This window comes from Oncorhynchus nerka, linkage group LG10 (genome assembly GCF_034236695.1).
Source record: "Oncorhynchus nerka isolate Pitt River linkage group LG10, Oner_Uvic_2.0, whole genome shotgun sequence".
Lineage (NCBI taxonomy): Eukaryota > Metazoa > Chordata > Actinopteri > Salmoniformes > Salmonidae > Oncorhynchus > Oncorhynchus nerka.
In genome coordinates this window covers 77,917,769-77,936,674 of record NC_088405.1, presented here as the reverse complement: position 1 = coordinate 77,936,674, position 18,906 = coordinate 77,917,769, and the positions used below count along the sequence as shown (strand labels likewise).

Here is an 18,906-nt window from a genome sequence, read left to right as displayed (position 1 = left end):
ACCCATCATGGCATCTTTGATGCACTGTGTTTTTAGTGTTAAAGCCTCAGATGTGTGGGGGTAATAATAAATACTGGACCTAATGAGAAACACTGCCTATCCAGACCAACTCTCTTTGCATCTTTCCCCCCACCCCTCTTTTTCCATAGAAATCTAGTTAATTGAAGGAGTCTCACCACCACACATGAAGGGGGCTAAATTAGCATCCCTTTCTGCCGATTGGAATAACCGGGGCAGACGTGCATGCTTTGATGTGAGTAGGCGGCAGGCCCCTGAAAATGAGCTGATGGCCCCACTATTAGGTCCAAATGCAGATGCATCCATGTGTTGCAAAACGCTTAATCTTTTAATTGTTCACCTTCCGCACGGCCTATTCTCTTCAACGCTTTTTATTTTCTCAGTCAATCCACATTATCTTTTGAAAATGACATGAATTGCTTTTCAAAGGGTGGGAGAGTGCTGTATATCCTGTTTGGATGTGCCTGTTAATTTAAACCTTCCAAATGAATGGAGAGCTGCCTTGTGGTGCACATTTAAATGACTCAATAAGTTCAACAATAGCTGGTATTGATGATTTTGGCCTGTGCGTGCATGCGTACGGTGTGTGCATGTGTGTGTGAGTGCATGCGTGCATGCTTTTAAAGGGCATTCCAGATGAAGTGGCCCACATGGAAAGTGCCAGGTCGCCTAGAGGTTAGAGAGGTGGGCCAGGAACCGGAGGGTTGCCGGATCGAATCCCAATTCTGATAAGAAAATCTGGTGGCAAGTGGCGTGCCAGCTCCTGCCATTGTACCCTTGAGTAAGGCACTTAACACATAATCTGCTCCAGGGGCGCACCATGGCAGACCCTGGCTTCCAACTCCTTGGTGTGTGTGTGTGTGTTTCCAACCCTTTGGTGTGTTGTGGGTGTTTGTTTCTCGGGGCGTTGAGTTAAAAGAAAATAGTGAATACTCATTATCTGAAAGGAAAATGAATAAGAAATTATTTTTCTACTAGAGATAATACTTAAATAAAAATCTGCCCTTGTTTTTGCACTCATTGCCATTGCAGAAGAAATTAGCGTACTTGCTCACCTGTAGGCCTAAAGGGTAGTGCTGCTTCCAGCTCTCAGTCTCACATCAGAATTAGACATTCATCCATGTTTCTCATATGTCAAATTTGTGTGTCTGCATGCTACTGATGAGTATTATCTAGTGTGAGTATATTTTAACAATGTTTACTAACTGATTTTGATCATATTCAGAGAAATTAAAAATGGGTGTGTTATGGAGTTACTTTCACCAAGTCATGGACACTGTTTTCAATGTAATTTAAACCCCCAACATTTACTGTTGTGTTTAAATTAAAGCATGCTATTAGTACTAACATATCCATGTATCATGCATTATACAATGAAGGGCTCTCAATTCCCTTTGCTGTTATTTGTCCAAATCGTTTTCTGTTAGAGTCTCTGCTGATTGGCCAATCAATTAAGTGATGGTTGATTGACAAAGGTGGAGAATATTTAAATAATCATAATCTTCAATGCATATTGTTTTCAGGTGTGGCAGTTGTGTTTCAAGAGGTGACTGAATTTCTAGGCTATACTGAATTACTTTATTTTATCCTGCATTCTTTCCATAATTCCAGAACATTTTTTCTGTTTTACAACATTCGTTACATTTTTTAATTCTTGAGTGTCAAATTTAGTTTGGTTGGAGCTGGTAGCCTATTTTACTACGCAAACGATTCATTCCTTTTGGCAACAATTTTCGAGTAATATTCCACCACCGAGAGGCAAAGACCAACGATGGGTTGGTTTACTTTTAATGTCAACAACATTATGCACACATTAGACTTAAATATCTGTCCAAATATCCCCATTTAGCTTAGCATTGAACGCAATTTGTGAGGGGTCCATGTTGTTTTGAGTCGACTGCTTGAGTCAGTGGTGGACGTCTTCTCTTTCTGCTAAGACATTTGGTGATCCAGTGGCAGAATAACTGAAGTTGAATAAAAGTCATGAGAATGTTTATGAATAGCTTCCTCCAGGTTACATGTAACAACTATTTGTTCTAGTGTGGGGAAGTCTTTCTTGGATTCCTCACTCAGCGTGGTCCCACCTACCAAGGTTTACAACCGCATGAGCAACTTAAACAGGCAGCCTCAGATTCACATTACCTCCACAGCTAAATGGCTCCTGGTTCTTTAATAGGTGGGTTATGTTAGTAAAAAGCTATTACAACGGATCTCTTGTCTAGATACGGAAGGTGCATTTTCTAAGATATTAATGCGGGTAGGCCTATGCAAAATAATAACCTACTTAAAAATATTATTATAAACATAATTAATTCAAATGAAGATGCTATTATTATTGAAGTAAAAAAGAGGTCGTAGAACCGGACTGACAATCATATTGCTTTTCAAAAGTATGAGTATTCCTATAAAACTATTTCAATTAAATACAAATACAAATGTTCTAGTTAACTCTCCAGTGTCCTATAAAGATATGATTATTGATTAATAACGAACTAATAAAGCATTAACTGGAATTAAATTGAAACATTGGTCAATTCATCCAAGTTTAGAGGAAAGTGAAACTTGAATCCCTTTGCCTAATAATAAAACCAACTAACGTAAACGGGAAATGGTACAGGCTAAATAAACAATTAGCTCTTGTTATCATGCACGTTTTAATAGTAAAGCAATAACACTTCAAAGGGCATATGCTGCAACATCTTTCATTAGGCTACCTGAACGAAAGTGTAAAAATGTGACATGCTGCAATTGAGATGTTGATTTTGTTTATCAAAGTAGTTATATATAAATGTTTCTCAAAGATTTTCTCGCAAAATATTCAACTTGTGGCTTTAAACAATAAAAAAAAATCTTAAAATTAAAGATGTCTGGTTTTTGTTTGACTTTTGATTCAAAGATAGTCATACTAATAATAATATTATTAGTAACTTCCTAATAATGAACATTGCTTCAGATTATATTTTGTATGTACAGTTGTTTGATATGATGCATTTTACAGTCACGGAAAACATAAATATAGACAGAGCCTAAAATGAATGTGTAGTGACATATTACGCATACCCTTGAATAAATACTACTTTGCATTATTATTAGCATTGATTTGTTTAAAAAAGCTATATATAATTTCATATGGAAAAGACACAATTCAATATTTACATTTACAATGGGTCATGGTTATTTGTTTTTAAAACAACTTGCCACTTGCTCTATAGTGAAGGTTCTGGCGAGCAAATGTCATCCTCGATATCAACATCGTCCTCATTTTCCAAAATGTACGAGTTCGGCTCGATTCCACTGTTAACATCATCTGTATTTTTTTCGTTGAGTTCACTCTCACTTGCGTTATCCATGGATCTATCTAAGTCATTCGGATTTTTCTGGTCATCTTGTGTTTTCCTCAGTTGCTTTTTATGCTTCATCCTTCTGTTTTGAAACCATGTTTTCACCTGTGTGACAAAGGTGGAATATTTAATAAACTTGCTTTGCAGCACAATGCGACCATCCCGAAGCCTATGTTGATTGTGTGAATTTAGTTTTCTTACCTGGGTTTCCGAGAGACTTAACGCTGTTGCCAACTCCACTCGTTCTGGCGTGGATAGGTACCGTTGTATCTCAAATCTCTTTTCAAGACCAGATAGTTGAGAATCCGAGAAAACCGTTCTCGCCTTCCTGCGTCTGCAATGCTTGCCGGGTAACTCTGGATGATGCTGAAATAAAGCCGGCATTTGCATCCCTGTGAAATAAATATTGCATCCAAAATGTAATTCAACACAATATTTAATAAAATGATATTAAGATATACATTTGTTAAGTTAAGTTGTTAAGTTAAATGAGATGTCAAACTCTAGGCATGTGGGAAAATCAGGCTTTAAAGCGTTTTACTCCATGCAATTTCTTCACAACATTACCTTAGGCCTCGTTATATTTACCCAATCATTATATAATGGAGTATAAATAGATTTTGTTCTGATTGAGTTGGATTTATTCGAAAACGTTTTTTTTGCACCAATGTTTACCCGCGAAAAGGCCGATGCACCTGTTGTAAAACGCCGGAGACAATTCCATCGATTTGTCAGGCTATTAGGTTTAATGGGCTACTAAAATTGAAATTATGCATGCACTAACATTGTAAAAGACCCATTTGGAATTAAATCTTTATAGGCCTAACGGAATGTCAACGTTAATGTCTTAACTGTCATTGCACTCTCTGACTGCCTTAGCATCGTGAATGCATTTACCAGTCCAGTGCCTTCGTTGACTTACCAGACGTAAAGAAATACTGGTGATGGTCCAGTTTTTGTAGAGGATGGTGCGGGTGATGCGCTAGTATCGGAGTGGGCATCAGTGGGTATCCATATTCTAGGAGAGGCATTCCGGACGCCAGAGAGTTTGAGAACGGCGAGTGGAAGACCTCTCTCAGAGGCTTGGGTTTGTGTAATAAAATATCTTCGATGAAGAACGATGTTGACCTCTGGGCTGGCATCTGAGGCATGGGGGATGTGTAGTTCAGATTCATCTTAAATCTCTGAAAACACTTTCAAAATTGAGTCCGTGTGGAGTCGATGCTATGCGCACCCTAACAAACCAGGGAAGGGTTGCACTAAACTTCTTGCCCTTCTCGTCAGTCTCAAACGCTAGAATTGTCGTCTGTGTGGCAGCCAGTGAGTGGTGCCAGGCAGATTAGCCTACTATTTATTCAGTGCCAGTGGGAGGTAAATTAGCCTACTATTCATCCAAGGGGAGCAACTGTGGTAAATTGTGAAATTGATTTGTAATCAGCCAATAGCACGCCAGTGGGGCGGAGCATGGAATTAGTTTTGTATGGATTAATCATGGTGATGACGAAGAGGGAGGGTCGCTCGCCATGGTGCTGAAAAAGCCTTCCCATGGAAGTCCTGCAGTTGTTCCCGCGCCTCAGTCAAACTTGCTTCCATTCGCCTATTTTCCAGTCAAATTTGAGTATGAACATATATCCTACTATTTTAAGCCATTAGACTATTGTATATGTCACATAACCTGCGGTGCAATTTATAGACTATTTATAAACATCAACTGTTTATAACAAGGTATAAGCCATTACTAGGCAACACCAATGATTAACAAATGATAACGTTTCACTTTCTACATGTAGCCTATCTTAGACTTTTTTTTAAAATGACTTCTAACATCCGTGGGACTGCTGTTGGCATTCCCAAATAGACGACAGACAACTAACATTTACTACTCTAAATGGCATTACCTTTTTTTGTGCAACAGTAGCCTGTTCTTGTAATCCCTAGGCTATACTATCTTTTCTTAGTTAGTCATTTTGAGCGGATCGCTGAGGCGGGGGATATAACAGGGCTATCTGCTAATTCCGCCCTAAATTGGCTGTAATTGTTGGTATTACAATCTGTGAGAGTACAAGTGGTGCTCCTGCGACATTTAGGCGACTGAAGCCTTAATTTGTTGATATCGTGTTGTCATCACATTTCCAATCACACTGGCTAATGTGAAAGTGTCTTAATGCAGGCAGAATTTTCGCTGCAATGCTATTAGGCAATTAGGGGAGATGTTAGAGCGGAAGTAGTAATCCTTGGGCGCGAGGACAGTATTTCCATTTGATCAGGTAGGCAGAACAAATTAATTACTGGATTCAATTACTCACGAAATTGCATTACTGAGCCAAATCTTAAACATGTCCTCCATATGCATGAGCTTGTATAAGGAAATTGAATGTGCACCTTGCAAATGACTCCAAATGTAATGTAGCACCAGTTTAATGAACTTGGAAATGTGACAGCTTGAGGCACTGTTTTCGTTTGTTTCTCTATCTGAGCAGTCCAGAAATCATAGACTTTTATGGCAACTGCACAATTCGACAGTTGATCGAATGAAGTGATATGACATGATTTCACTTTGGTAATCCTCTTGAGGCCCTTTTTGACATATCTGTAGGCTACTTGTATAAACATTTGTTGAATATAATAGGCCTATAGAACAAATTAACTTGCTGAAAATAAAAAAAACACTTGCAAAGCATAGTTGTATTTTGAGTCTTTCCAGCTAAATCATGAACTAAGTTGAGAAAACCTCTGACATGCAAGTGCGCCTCCTCAGCCCTTCTTAAAAGAACATCAGGGTAACTGTTGGTTTAAGTGGAACATTTTAAAGTAGTGTAAATAAACAATGATGATGAAATCGTCTTTGCACGGATGGTCAATCGGCTTTTAACAGCCATTTCATCAAGTAAAGTGTAGTGCCTGGGCGCCAGAGCATCAATTCTAAAAGCCAATTTATGCTTGACCTGAAAATGTTGTCGGATGCGCTGTATGGAGGCGCAATTGCGGAATTGCGGAGCCTCCGGAGCCACGCAGAGGCCAAATTGAGCTCCCTACCACATTGCTGTGCGCCTCCCAAATGCTGTAATAATGTCGAGGGCTCAATGTGATTGGTTGATGGTAGGTGGGGGCGGGAGGTTCTGTATAAACACAAACTCACTTCCTTGACAACTTCCTTCACAACAATTTTGCGCTGCTCCACAAAGCCCAAGAAGTATGAATGACCTGACATCTGCAGAGGCCGTATCACCGTAAATGCTGCACGGCCAATGCAGATAGTGGATTGACCATGCAGCGCCTTTAAGTGGCACATTTCCTTCGATAAGAGGCTTGCAACATTCTATTTGGTAATACATCGTTTAGCTTCAGAGACGTCGTCTGGTCATTTTTTTTGCAGTGTTACTATATTGATCTGGTAACAAGATGAATCAAATTAAGTGGAAATAAGCTATATATTGTTTTGACATTCGTCTTTTCTTTCCCATCATGTACCAGTGGCGCGGTTGCGTGAAGAACATGTATTATTAGATCCTTAGTCTTCACTGAACTTTTGGCATCAGTTGATATGTAACATGATGATTGATTGTGAAATACAGGAAGGCAATGTCATATTAATTGAAATATGCATGCATTTTCCCAACACCTTTATCGCAAAACATTGTCCTATAGGCCTAAACCAGAGTTTCCCAAACTCTGTCCTGGGGACACCAAGGGGTGCACTTTTTTTTTCTTCCTAGCACTGCACAGCTAGTTCAAATATTCAACTTATCTAGATTTGATTATTTGAAATAGCTGTGTAGTGCCAGGGAAAAAAAACAAAATGTCCCCAGAGGGGTCCCCAGAGTTTGGGAAATGGTGGCCTAAACATTTCTGACTACCATCAATTAACCTCAGTCAATGTTTAACCAATCGAAGTGAAATCATGACACAAATTCCACACACAATGTGTTTGGCAAATATGTTTACCCTGCATCAGTGTATCATCTTGCATGCAATAGGTTTATCGCGGTCTTCCACTTAACCAATCCAGTTAGTCTGGACATCATATCATTCATCATGTTGTACAAGAATGCCTGCCACAGGACCAAATCATTTTTGTATGATCCAAACATATACATGTTTTTTTTATGATAGCCTATGTAATAATGGCATATGTGTTCAACATAGCAGCTTATTGTGCATCCCCATACATGCTATAAAACTATTACTAACATTTTCCAAAAGATACACACTTGAAAACGACTGCTATTCTTCTATAGCCTGACCCTGGGCAGTTGTGTTCTATAATTTCTTGAAGCCTGCCCAACTCTGCTAAAGCGTAATTTGATTGTTAGTAGCTATACCTACATACAGGAGACAGTATATTTATGCATCTGTCACATTTTATTTGAAGTACTTGGATAATTTTACTTGACCAGATATGTGTTAGTTTGTCTGCATTGCAGATAATGTATATACTTTACCATATCAAACCTGTACTCAAAATTGTCTATATTTCTGACGTGTAAAAATGGGCTGTGCAAATATAAAAGAACAAGCATTTAATCATTAAAAAGGATACATGTTTATCCCCAGCGTCCTTTATTCAGATCACTTAAAATATTAGAATCCATGTTCCAAAAGTAAATAGTGGATCGATCCATCTTGACTCTCAAATTCGGGGAACAGCCACAAGCTCTCAATATAAGACATTGATTATAATTTCGGAAGTCTTCTAGTGAGAGTTTGAGTTTCTGGGGCATTCGTGCATCCGATAGGCACACATATAGAATATACCTTTAAAAGAAAGACAAAGACATCATGTACTCGTACACAGACACAGACACACGCACACACACACACACACACACACACACTCACACACTCACATACACACACACACACACACACACACCGGCCTTGGATTAACCATATGAAGTATTAATAATATATATAATATATTTGCTTAAATAAAACATTAGTTCAGAATTAAATGTTATGTGGGGAGTGTGACCTGTGTTGTTTTGGTTTTACCTGAAAAGAAGTTTAGCACCACTGACACCCAGCCGATGATGAAGGACCAGGAGAACCTCCAGTTGCCATAGCGTTTACCATAGTAATTAATCGTCACGCCAGTGTACACTGCCATTGCTAGCAACACGAAAAAGCCTGGAGAGAAAAAGAGTGCAAACTACTTACTGCAACATCACATCATTTAACGATGGCATCCATGTTTTTGCATTTCTTGGATTCTTAAGTCTTAAGGGTTTTATGCTTTAGGTTTTAACACAGAAATCTGTCAAATTGTGACGTCAGTGGATACTGATCAATTTCAACACTGATACACAATTATGCACACTTATTTAGTGAACAGTTTGCTGTTGGAAGTATCTGATTTCCTTTTGTATGTCTAATTAGTAAACAATAGGCTAGATTTAGTCAATAATAAAATGGAACTAAGATCTTATTTTCTAGTATTGTTTCAGGTTAATGTTGAAAGTGCCAAACACAAAGGCAGACACATGCAAAAATGTAAACAATATTTAAAGTCCCTGCAAATACAATGAAACACAGATTTTTTAAATATTTTTTTTATACATCAATCATGATATTCTGCATAGTGGACCAAACTACCCAGATAACAACCAAAATAGCGCTTTTTATAGTCAGTAAACAGGTTTTCTTCCAAACTTTTTATGCGAGTAAAGTAGGTTACATGCCGGATAAAAAATGTTATTATAGGCCTGATGGAAAAAGCACATTTGTCTGTAAACTTTACAAAATGTTGACAAACAAAATATGCTACACAGGGTGGGAACTTTTTGTTGGTCAAATTAATTATGTGAGAAATGGTGGTGGAAATGGATTTATGCACAAATATTGATATAGGCCTAATAACCATCATATCGAAGTAAACTTGGAGTCATGCGATGATATGTTGTGTGGTTCTCCCACTATGACTCGGGAAAGGATGCAGTTTATTAGGCTACATATGCTCTACAACATCCGCAGAGTACGACCCTGCCTCACACAGGAAGCGGCGCAGGTCCTAATCCAGGCACTTGTCATCTCCCGTCTGGATTACTGCAACTCGCTGTTGGCTGGGCTCCCTGCCTGTGCCATTAAACCCCTACAACTCATCCAGAACGCCGCAGCCCGTCTGGTGTTCAACCTTCCCAAGTTCTCTCACGTCACCCCGCTCCTCCGCTCCCTCCACTGGCTTCCAGTTGAAGCTCGCATCCGCTACAAGACCATGGTGCTTGCCTACGGAGCTGTGAGGGGAACGGCACCTCAGTACCTCCAGGCTCTGATCAGGCCCTACACCCAAACAAGGGCACTGCGTTCATCCACCTCTGGCCTGCTCGCCTCCCTACCACTGAGGAAGTACAGTTCCCGCTCAGCCCAGTCAAAACTGTTCGCTGCTCTGGCCCCCCAATGGTGGAACAAACTCCCTCACGACGCCAGGACAGCGGAGTCAATCCCCACCTTCCGGAGACACCTGAAACCCCACCTCTTTAAGGAATACCTAGGATAGGATAAAGTAATCCCTCTCACCCCCTCCCCTGAAAAGATTTAGATGCACTACTGTTCCACTGGAGGTCATAAGGTGAATGCACCAATTTGTAAGTCGCTCTGGATAAGAGCGTCTGCTAAATGACTTAAATGTAAATGTAAATGAAATAAGTTATGATGAACTTCACAGGGTGGTGAAACTTTATGGTGATGAGCTTGATGCCCCTTTCCAATAAATATTGAGGGTCTTATGCTGGTGACATGATGATAATGCTTGGCTGCCATTTGACAAATAAAAATGATCTTGCTCTATTGTCCATAATAATCTTATCGTGTATAGGCTATACCCGCACTGTATCTGTAAGATGTTGCGAAAACCAGCAGTAGAAAATGTGATGGAAAACAATTTAACTTGTATTTTTTATTTGGTACATGGGAATTTAAGCGCAAAGAAAATGTTATGTTTACAATGTCATCATGCACAGCCTTTTAATCCGCAACAAGCCAATTTGATGGAAACACATATCTGGTGGGAAAATTAGCATATGGTCTTTAAACGTATATTAGACATTTGCATAAAAATCTGTCAACAATTGGATGGAAACCTAGCTAGTTATAGTTATAATTTGAGTATCTGACCTTGCTTCAACCAGAACCAGATTTCATCCAGACAATTATACAGTGGGGAACTGTGAGGGCCTTCAGAGAAGGCCTAAGGAATGATTTAAAATGTTGTTTTAATTTATTTTTCATCTTTACAATAATTGTAGTTGTCTTCTGCTTTCACCTCCTGAGTTTGTGTTGGATAGAGAAGGGTTAATACTGACGAGAAAAAAATATCCAATCAGGATTTGTCCTTGGTGGTCTCTGGGTAGAAAAATCTAGCTAGCTCAGTCAGCCATTGGCTAGGCCTTCAGAAGGTGGACAGAAGGCTTCAATTTGGATGTTGTTGCTAAACTGTTAGTATCACCCTTTTCAAGAACAACTTTCAAACTTTGTTTTCAAGTGATCATCTGGTGAATGACACTGTTTTATTTTTTTGCAGCTTGCTTGCAGTTGGCTATCTCATTGAAAATAATGACTGTGAAACACTGTTGCATTTAAATGTTAGCTCACCGGTTAGTGTGATGAATGTGCTAAAATATATTTGCAATGGGAAGTAATAGCTGGTTTGTTCATTTCATTTTGGAATGAAATGGTTCTGCTTTTATATTGTTATAATTTCATGGGACCTACTGGAGTGAATGTGATGCTTATTATTTAACATTATTTGAGGCTGTGTGACTGCTATCGCCTGTCTATGTGTTTGACCAAAACTGTCTCCCCTTCAGCACCATGGAGTGCACAGGTATTACGGTCGCTGTCCTTTTAGCACAATGAACCCTTCACCTTTTATGTGACACTGTTGTTGTCGGTATTGGTGATATTGGTGTTAGGTTATCATAGGTTATGTAAAGACTGTGTTTGTTTCGCTGGTCGCATTACTTTATGCTCTGTGCCACATGTGTCCATGCCGATTCTGACTGTGTGCGGCAGCCGAAGCACGGCCAGGCCTGTTGGATTCATTCATACATTCCATAAAAAAGCATTGCGCCTCCTTCACTAGAACTACAATTTTCCGACTAGAGTACATATAATGTTGGGCGCATTAAGTGATGCTATGTTTTCTTGATTTTTGAGTTTGATACAATGTATTGGAAGATTTTTGTTCCCTCTGAAGGTGTAGGTCCCATAGTCCCGATTCGCCATATCTTTGTGACACAACATCGGGAGTCTGTGTATTGGTTGGACACCCTGAGTTGTGCATCGTTCTGGTGATTGGCGACGGAAAATAACCATACCACAATATAGCCGGCTTCACTAAAAAAACGTTTCCTGTCAACAAAAGCATATGTGTAATCTCTAGGAACTCTACTTACCAGACGTAAAATGAAAAGTGTCCCTTGCTATCAATTAAATGTCAGAATCCTACTTTTGTCCAAACTGCACCATATTGTTTTCTTGCTGTGTAAAATAGATTCCGTGGTAGGACGTCTCGCGTGAAGTGCGTGGTCTAATGGCAAACTCCGAGGTATTATGGTGCGGTTCGGACACAAAAATATTTGGACTTTTATTTGATAGTGAGGGACACATTTATTTTTACGTCTGGTAAATATAGTTCCTAGAGATTATACATATGTTCTGTCGCCAACCACCAGGACGATGCACAACTCAGAAAGTCAAACTAATACACAGACTCCTGATGTGTTCCTAAACTCTGTTTGCCACTGCAATTATATCATTATGCTATTCCATGCCAAATTTTGCCTGGTGTATTTAAGTTTTATTCTTCAAAAACCATGTGGTTCATAAAAACCATTAGACACCATTCGACCGACAGAATATTTGAATTTGAACTAAAAGTTGTATTCAGCATCCAACAAATAAAGATAACCTTATATCACTTATCATACAGTTACAACATTTGACCTGGAAAGAAAACCAAACAGTATGGGTGCTTTCACGTATCCGCTTATGATCAGGATCCCGGAGCTTTCGGTACCCTGATCCGCGCTATAAAGCTTGTGTGAAACTCAAACGAACCCTGGCTGACACAAATCCTGGACTAGCGTGATTAGTGGGTCCAAGATCCAGGGCCAGAGCACCAGGTATTGTGGAGCGGGTCACATGGAACTTTTTGCGCATTGTAAACAAGCTAGCTCGCTAACGTCATGTAGAATGTGCGTCTTGATAATTGCATCCTGAAACGGTTATTTCAGGTATTGTGAAAGCAACTCGTATTCTGTAGAATTCCCACAAACGCTCCAGGAAACCGAACCAGGGTACATCATTTCATATGTGAAAATGCCCTCTGTAAAATGTGTAAAATAAGTGAAAAGAAGTAAGTGAACCCAACTTACATGAGATGAAGAACAATATGCCTGCAGCAAAGGTTTTGTCAAACCTGTTGAAGAACGAGGAGTGGATGAAGGCCATGATGCCGATAATGATGCCAATGAAACAGGCCAGAAGAGAGAGAATCATAAGTGCCCGGGTGGCATCCAAGTGGGCTGCAGGGAGTCAAAGGTTAACAGGAATTGTCAGGGTACAAGAGAGACTGACCCTGGCCTGTTTTGACCTGAAACTAACCATATTGATGACGTTTGAACTGTGCTTGGCAAATATGAATCTTGTTATGGAAAGCAAGCCTTGATGCTCATGCTGTGACTAGGATAATGACTCTTTCATGCCAAAATCAACAAGCTGTGGTGTGATTGGTATAGCTCCCATCACATCATATTGTGATTCATAAGCTGTACCACTGACATGGCACATAACATGGAAATAGCACCACTCATATACAATTTATGGCTCACTATGATATTTTTTGGGTGTTATGACAGTGTTATGACAGCATTGTGTGCACTGGCTGTAGTCCTCACCAATGCTGTCATTGTGTGTAAAGCATTTCCCCGGCATGCAGTACCGCCACAGGCCCTGATGCATGTAGTTGTTGGAGTGCCGGTACTGCATCCAATAATCGGTTGCCGTAGAAACAATCAGGAGGATGTTCCCCACGCCTGCACAGAACAGCCCTCCGCCCATGAAGCTGTACATCCTGCACCTGCAACCTGACACACAAACACGCACACACAATGATGAGCTTGAGGTCACTTAGAATACAGGGGTCAGCCGCGGCCCCCTGTCAACACACACACTTCAGGAAGAGAGGCCCTAAGTGTTGGTATTTGCATTGTAATTATCACATAGTTTCCACTGGATTGAGCCAAAGGGTTTCAGGTATGTGTCTATTCTGAGGTCCACTTTGTTCTCTGGGAGATCAGTGGGAAAGGATGGGCTCCTCACCTCTTATATTATAGAGCTTCACTTAGGGCATTTGCCCAGGATAACTTTGATATTTGATACATGTATTTGTCACTTGTTCTACCTGAAAACAATATCTTCTGATCAAACCCTGGTCGTTCTCATTTCAATTTCACATTTATTTGAACTTAAAATATTTACATGGCAGATTATGTCTGGTAAAATCCAGAACATCATTTTAATAACCATTGCAAATATCGTAGATCCACTTTTAATGTATGTATTACTGTTCTTATAGCAGCTTCTCAATACTCTTCTCCAGAGTATGTTCATTTGTGATCACATCTGTTGCTATTCTAGAAATAACTACTGTAAAACTGTCCCAAATACTGAAAGATGTACTAATGCTAATATTTAATTGCCAGCATTGAGTGCCAATATATCAGATTTTTATAAATGAAATCACATTAAAACTCTCATCCCTTTCAAAAACAACTCTACTTTTCTTCTTACTGTGAGAGCAGAAACTAATTAGCCATAGACACTCCCATCAATTATCTATCAATTTTACACTGGCCAGAAGAGGGCAACCTAGTTGTTTTCAGTGTCACCTATATGTCACCATACCCTATATTTCAATTTATACTCTATTTACACCAACAAAATTGTTGGTTATAATTTGGTGGAGATTTTACAATCATTTATTGAAAACTGATTCTATAGGCTACACATTTGGTCAGTTTTTCTCAGTGGTTCAATAACCAGATTATTCCCAAACACAAATGATTTATTGTTTATTTCTTAATACAGCAGATAGCATGTGCCTATTTTATCTATGAAAGTTGGTGATATCAACCTGTAAACTTATATATACTCATATACTTGACCACATGCAGTATAGTCATTCATTTAAACATTTAGGATATAAGTCTACATTTAAAAATGAAATGTTTGGAGAACTATACCAATATTTAACATCAACATTTACTGACCCTCATTTTTACCCTGAATGACTGACTCTTTTTTTCATATACTGGAAAGAATCAGAGATTGACTGTCACACACAAACACACTAAATCATAATGAATTATTTTCAAGATGGATGACACTATTGCATAAATCCAACCACACGCTGACAAGCTTACCTTAATAGACTTTTATGAAGACTAAGTGACTCTGTAGTAAAGTTGGTTTTCCTGACAAAATACAACAAGGCCCCTATAATGCCAAGACAGGCAGATTTCCAGCAGGCTAATAGCGCTAACGTTTGAATCGGTGAATAGGGAAATGGGGGATAGAACAAACGGAGAGGGCAGACAAAGGGACATGCAGAGAGCTAGCCAATCAGCACTACTAGTTTTGTCGTTTGGGAATCTGCTGAAAAAACAGAATTGTCTAAAGCTGTCAGGTTGAAGTAATACTGATGACTGGATGTTTTTGATTGAAAGTGAAGGGCTGAAGCAGCTATAGTGGAGAGCAGGTCAGGAGTTAAATCAGAGGCTCTGCCTCAAACAGCACTGATTATTTTAATCAAAAGTAAATTTAGCAAATATTAGGTAAAAAAAAAATATATATTTTCTGAGTGTTTCCTTGACCCACTTTCGATTCAATAGTATTTGTTTATTCTGTAAATGTAAGCTGTAAGAACTACGGGAATCCTTTTGTGAGGCATACCCACAATTTCCAGACATACTCTATATGAGAGATTCCCATGATGGTCCTACATAGTCCACAAAATTGCCCCTAATACCATAAGACTGGACTGAAATGTTTGCACATCCATTAAATACGATATGTTATTTTATGTTACAAATGCTGAATAACTGAAACAAAAGCAAGGTTGGTCGGGGAGGATGGATAGGGGTATACCGTGACCGTCTAGAAATCCAAAGGTTGTCGGTTCGAGACGCATCGGGGACAACTGTAAAACTGTTATTAATCCTTCCCCTAACGCTTTTTCTAACCTTAACCTAAATCACCTAACTTGCTACGTAAATTCTCCTAACCTTTGTTGTTAGTTCTTCTAACCTTTTACCGCTCCCTAAAACACTTCAGCGAGCAGGCCTTTCTAATTGACCTGGCCCGGGTATCCTGGAAGGATATTGACCTCATCCCGTCAGTAGAGGATGCCTGGTTGCTCTTCAAAAGTGCTTTCCTCAGCATCTTAAATAAGCATGCCCCATTCAAAAAATGTAGAACTAAGAACAGATATAGCCCTTGGTTCACCCCAGACTTGACTGCTCTTGACTAGCACAAAAACATCCTGTGGCGTTCTGCATTAGCATCGAATATCCCCCATGCCACTAGCCAAGGCTTTCGACTCTGTCAATCACTGCATTCTTATCGGCAGACTCAATAGCCTTGGCTTCTCAAATGACTGCCTCACCTGGTTCACCAACTACTTCTCAGATAGAGTTCAGTGTGTCAAATCGGAGGGCCTGTTGTCCAGACCTCTGGCAGTCTCTATTGGGGTGCCACAGGGTTCAATTCTCGGGCCGACTCTTTTCTCTGTATATATCAATGATGTCATTCTTGCTACTGGTGATCCTCTGATCCACCTCTATGCAGACGACACCATTCTGAATACATCTAGCACTTCTTTGGACACTGTGCTAACAAACCTCCAAACGAGCTTGAATGCCATACAACACTCCTTCCTTGGCCTCCAACTGCTCCTCCAAATGCTAGTAAAACTAAGTGCATGCTCTTCAACCGATTGCTGCCCACACCCTCCCTCCCGACTAGCATTACTACTCTGGACGGTTCTGACCTAGAATATCTGGACAACTATAAATACCTAGGTGTCTGGTTAGACTGTAAACTCTCCTTCCAGATTCACATTAAGCATCTCGAATCCAAAATTAAATCTAGAATCGGCTTCCTATTTCACAACAAAGCCTCCTTCACTCATGCCGTTAAACATAACCTCGTAAAACTGACTATCCTACCGATCCTTGACTTCGGCAATGTCATTTACAAAATAGCCCCCAACACTCTACTCAGCAAATTGGATGCAGTCTATCACAGTGCCATACATTTTATCACCAAAGCCCCATATACTACCCACCACTGTGACCTGTATTCTCTCGTTGGCTGGCCCTCACTACATATCCGTCGCCAAACCCACTGGCTCCAGGTCATCTATAAGTCTTTGATAGGTAAAGCCTCGCCTTCTCTCAGCTCACTGGTTACCATAGCAACACCCACCCGTAGCATCCGTTCCAGCAGGTATATTGCACTGGTCATCCCCAAAGCCAACACTTACTTTGGCCGCCTTTCCTTTCAGTTTTCTGCTGCCCATGCCTGGAACGAATTGCAAAAATCACTGAAGCTGGAGTCTTATATCTCCCTCTCTAACTTTAAGCATCGGCTGTCAGAGCAGCTTACCGATCACTGTACCTGTACATAGCCAATCTGTAAATAGCACACCCAACTACCTCATCCCCATATTATTATTTACCCTCTTGCTCTTTTGCACCTCAGTATCTCTACTTGCGCATCATCATCTGCACATCTATCACTCCAGTATTAATGCTAAATTGTCATTATTTTCGCCTCTATGGCCTATTTATTGCCTTTACCTCCCTACACTTCTACATCTGCACACACTGTACATAGATTTTTAATTTTTTATTTTCTTATGTGTTATTGACTCTACGTTTGTTCATGTGTAACTCTGGGTTGTTGTTTTTGTTGCACTGCTTTGCTTTATCTTGGCCAGGTCGCAGTTGTAAATGAGAACTTGTTCTCAACTGGCCTATATGGTTAAATAAAGGTGAAATAAAATAAATAAAAAATAAATAAAACTTAAATTGTCATAGAATTTGGTGTTAATAAAAAAATATATAGATTCTAGGTGCAGTGAAATGTGTTGTTTTACAGGGTCAGCCCTCGTATTATGGCACGCTAGGAGCAAATTAGGGTTAAGTGCCATTCTCAAGTGGCACAGACAGATTTTTCACCTTGTCGGCTTGGCTATTCGAGCCAGTGACCTTTCGGTTACTGGTCCAACAATCTAAGCGCTAGGCTACCTGCCACCCTAGTAAGTTAGTTCTCCTAACCAGCAATGTAAATTCTTCTTCTAATTCTCCTTTGTTGTAACAACGCAACAAGCAGCCTGGTCTCAGAAAAATATGTATAATATACACTACCGTTCAAAAGTTTGGGGTCACTTAGAAATGTCTTTGTTTTTGAAAGAAAAGCAATTTTTTTGTCCATTAAAATAACATCAAATTGATCAGAAATACAGTGTAGACATTGTTAATGTTGTAAAGACTATTGTAGCTGGAAACGGCTGATTTTTAATGGAATATCTACATAGGCGTACAGAGGCCCATTATCAGCAACCATCACTCCTGTGATCCGATGGCACGTTGTGTTAGCTAATCCAAGTTTATAATTTCAAAAGGCTAATTGATCATTAGAAAAACCTTTTGCAATTATGTTAGCACAGCTGAAAACTGTTGTTCTGATTAAAAAAGCAAAACTGTCCTTCTTTAGACTAGTTGAGTATCTGGAGCATAAGCATTTGTGGGTTCGATTACAGGCTCAAAATGGCCAGAAACAAAGAGCTTTCTTCTGAAACTCATCAGTCTATTCTTGTTCTGAGAAATGAAGGCTATTCCATGCGAGAAATTGCCAAGAAACTGAAACTCTCATACATCTCTGTGTACTACTCCCTTCACAGAACAGCACAAACTGTCTCTAACCAGAATAGACAGAGGAGTTGGAGGCCCCGGTGCACAACTGAGCAAGAGGACAAGTACATTAGAGTCTCTAGTTTGAGAAACAGATGCCTCACAAGTCCTCAACTGGCAGCTTCATTAAATAGTACCCACAAAAAAACATTTCTCAACGTCAACAGTGACGAGGTGACCCCTGGGATGCTGGCCTTCAAGGCAGAGTTCCTCTGTCCAGTGTCTGTGTACTTTTGCCCATCTTAATCTTTTATTTTTATTGGCCAGTTTAAGAAATGGATTTTTCTTTGCAACTCTGCCTAGAAGTCCAGCATCCCGGAGTCGCCTCTTCACTGTTGATGTTGTGACTGGTGTTTTGCGGGTAACATTTAATGAAGCTGCCAGCTCTATTTCTGATCAATTTATGTTATTTTAATGGACAAAAAAATTAGCTTTTCTTTCAAAAACAAGGACATTTCTAAGTGACCCCAAACTTTTGAACAGTAGCATATGTCCTCCAAGACTTATGATAAAGTTATGTCATCCAACTCATTTGACATTGTAAGACTGGGTAAGTCATGTATTGTCTGACTGCT

At 39.7% G+C, this 18,906-nt stretch overlaps 2 protein-coding genes across 2 annotated transcripts; both read right to left on the bottom strand.

The window, feature by feature from the left end:
- Nucleotides 1–2,972: 2,972 nt before the first annotated feature.
- Nucleotides 2,973–5,100, bottom strand: LOC115136495 (brain-specific homeobox protein homolog). The gene is made up of 3 exons (XM_029672074.2): nt 4,282–5,100; nt 3,561–3,751; nt 2,973–3,464 (listed from the first exon to the last, which is right to left on the bottom strand). The coding sequence occupies exons 1-3, from the start codon at nt 4,532–4,534 to the stop codon at nt 3,225–3,227; spliced, it is 684 nt and encodes a 227-aa protein (XP_029527934.1). The 5' UTR covers nt 4,535–5,100; the 3' UTR covers nt 2,973–3,224.
- A 2,802-nt stretch (nt 5,101–7,902) lies between these two features.
- LOC115136494 (lens fiber membrane intrinsic protein-like) lies at nt 7,903–14,938 on the bottom strand. The gene is made up of 5 exons (XM_029672073.2): nt 14,780–14,938; nt 13,253–13,441; nt 12,731–12,880; nt 8,352–8,486; nt 7,903–8,114 (listed from the first exon to the last, which is right to left on the bottom strand). Exons 2-5 carry the CDS (start codon nt 13,425–13,427, stop codon nt 8,053–8,055), a joined length of 522 nt encoding a protein of 173 aa, XP_029527933.1. The 5' UTR covers nt 13,428–13,441; nt 14,780–14,938; the 3' UTR covers nt 7,903–8,052.
- Nucleotides 14,939–18,906: the final 3,968 nt, after the last annotated feature.

Excerpts from the sequence above, each read along its gene's own strand:
- LOC115136495 (XM_029672074.2), bottom strand. The coding sequence starts at position 4,534 with ATGAATCTGAACTACACATCCCCCATGCCTCAGATGCCAGCCCAGAGG. Across the intron at positions 3,752-4,281 it reads CCAGTATTTCTTTACGTCTG|GGATGCAAATGCCGGCTTTA; the intron begins GTAAGTCAACGA and ends TTTATTTCACAG. Across the intron at positions 3,465-3,560 it reads TAAGTCTCTCGGAAACCCAG|GTGAAAACATGGTTTCAAAA; the intron begins GTAAGAAAACTA and ends TTTGTCACACAG.
- LOC115136494 (XM_029672073.2), bottom strand. The coding sequence starts at position 13,427 with ATGTACAGCTTCATGGGCGGAGGGCTGTTCTGTGCAGGCGTGGGGAAC. Across the intron at positions 8,487-12,730 it reads CATATTGTTCTTCATCTCAT|GCTTTTTCGTGTTGCTAGCA; the intron begins GTAAGTTGGGTT and ends TTTTCTCTCCAG. Across the intron at positions 8,115-8,351 it reads GGTGCTAAACTTCTTTTCAG|GTATATTCTATATGTGTGCC; the intron begins GTAAAACCAAAA and ends TTTCTTTTAAAG.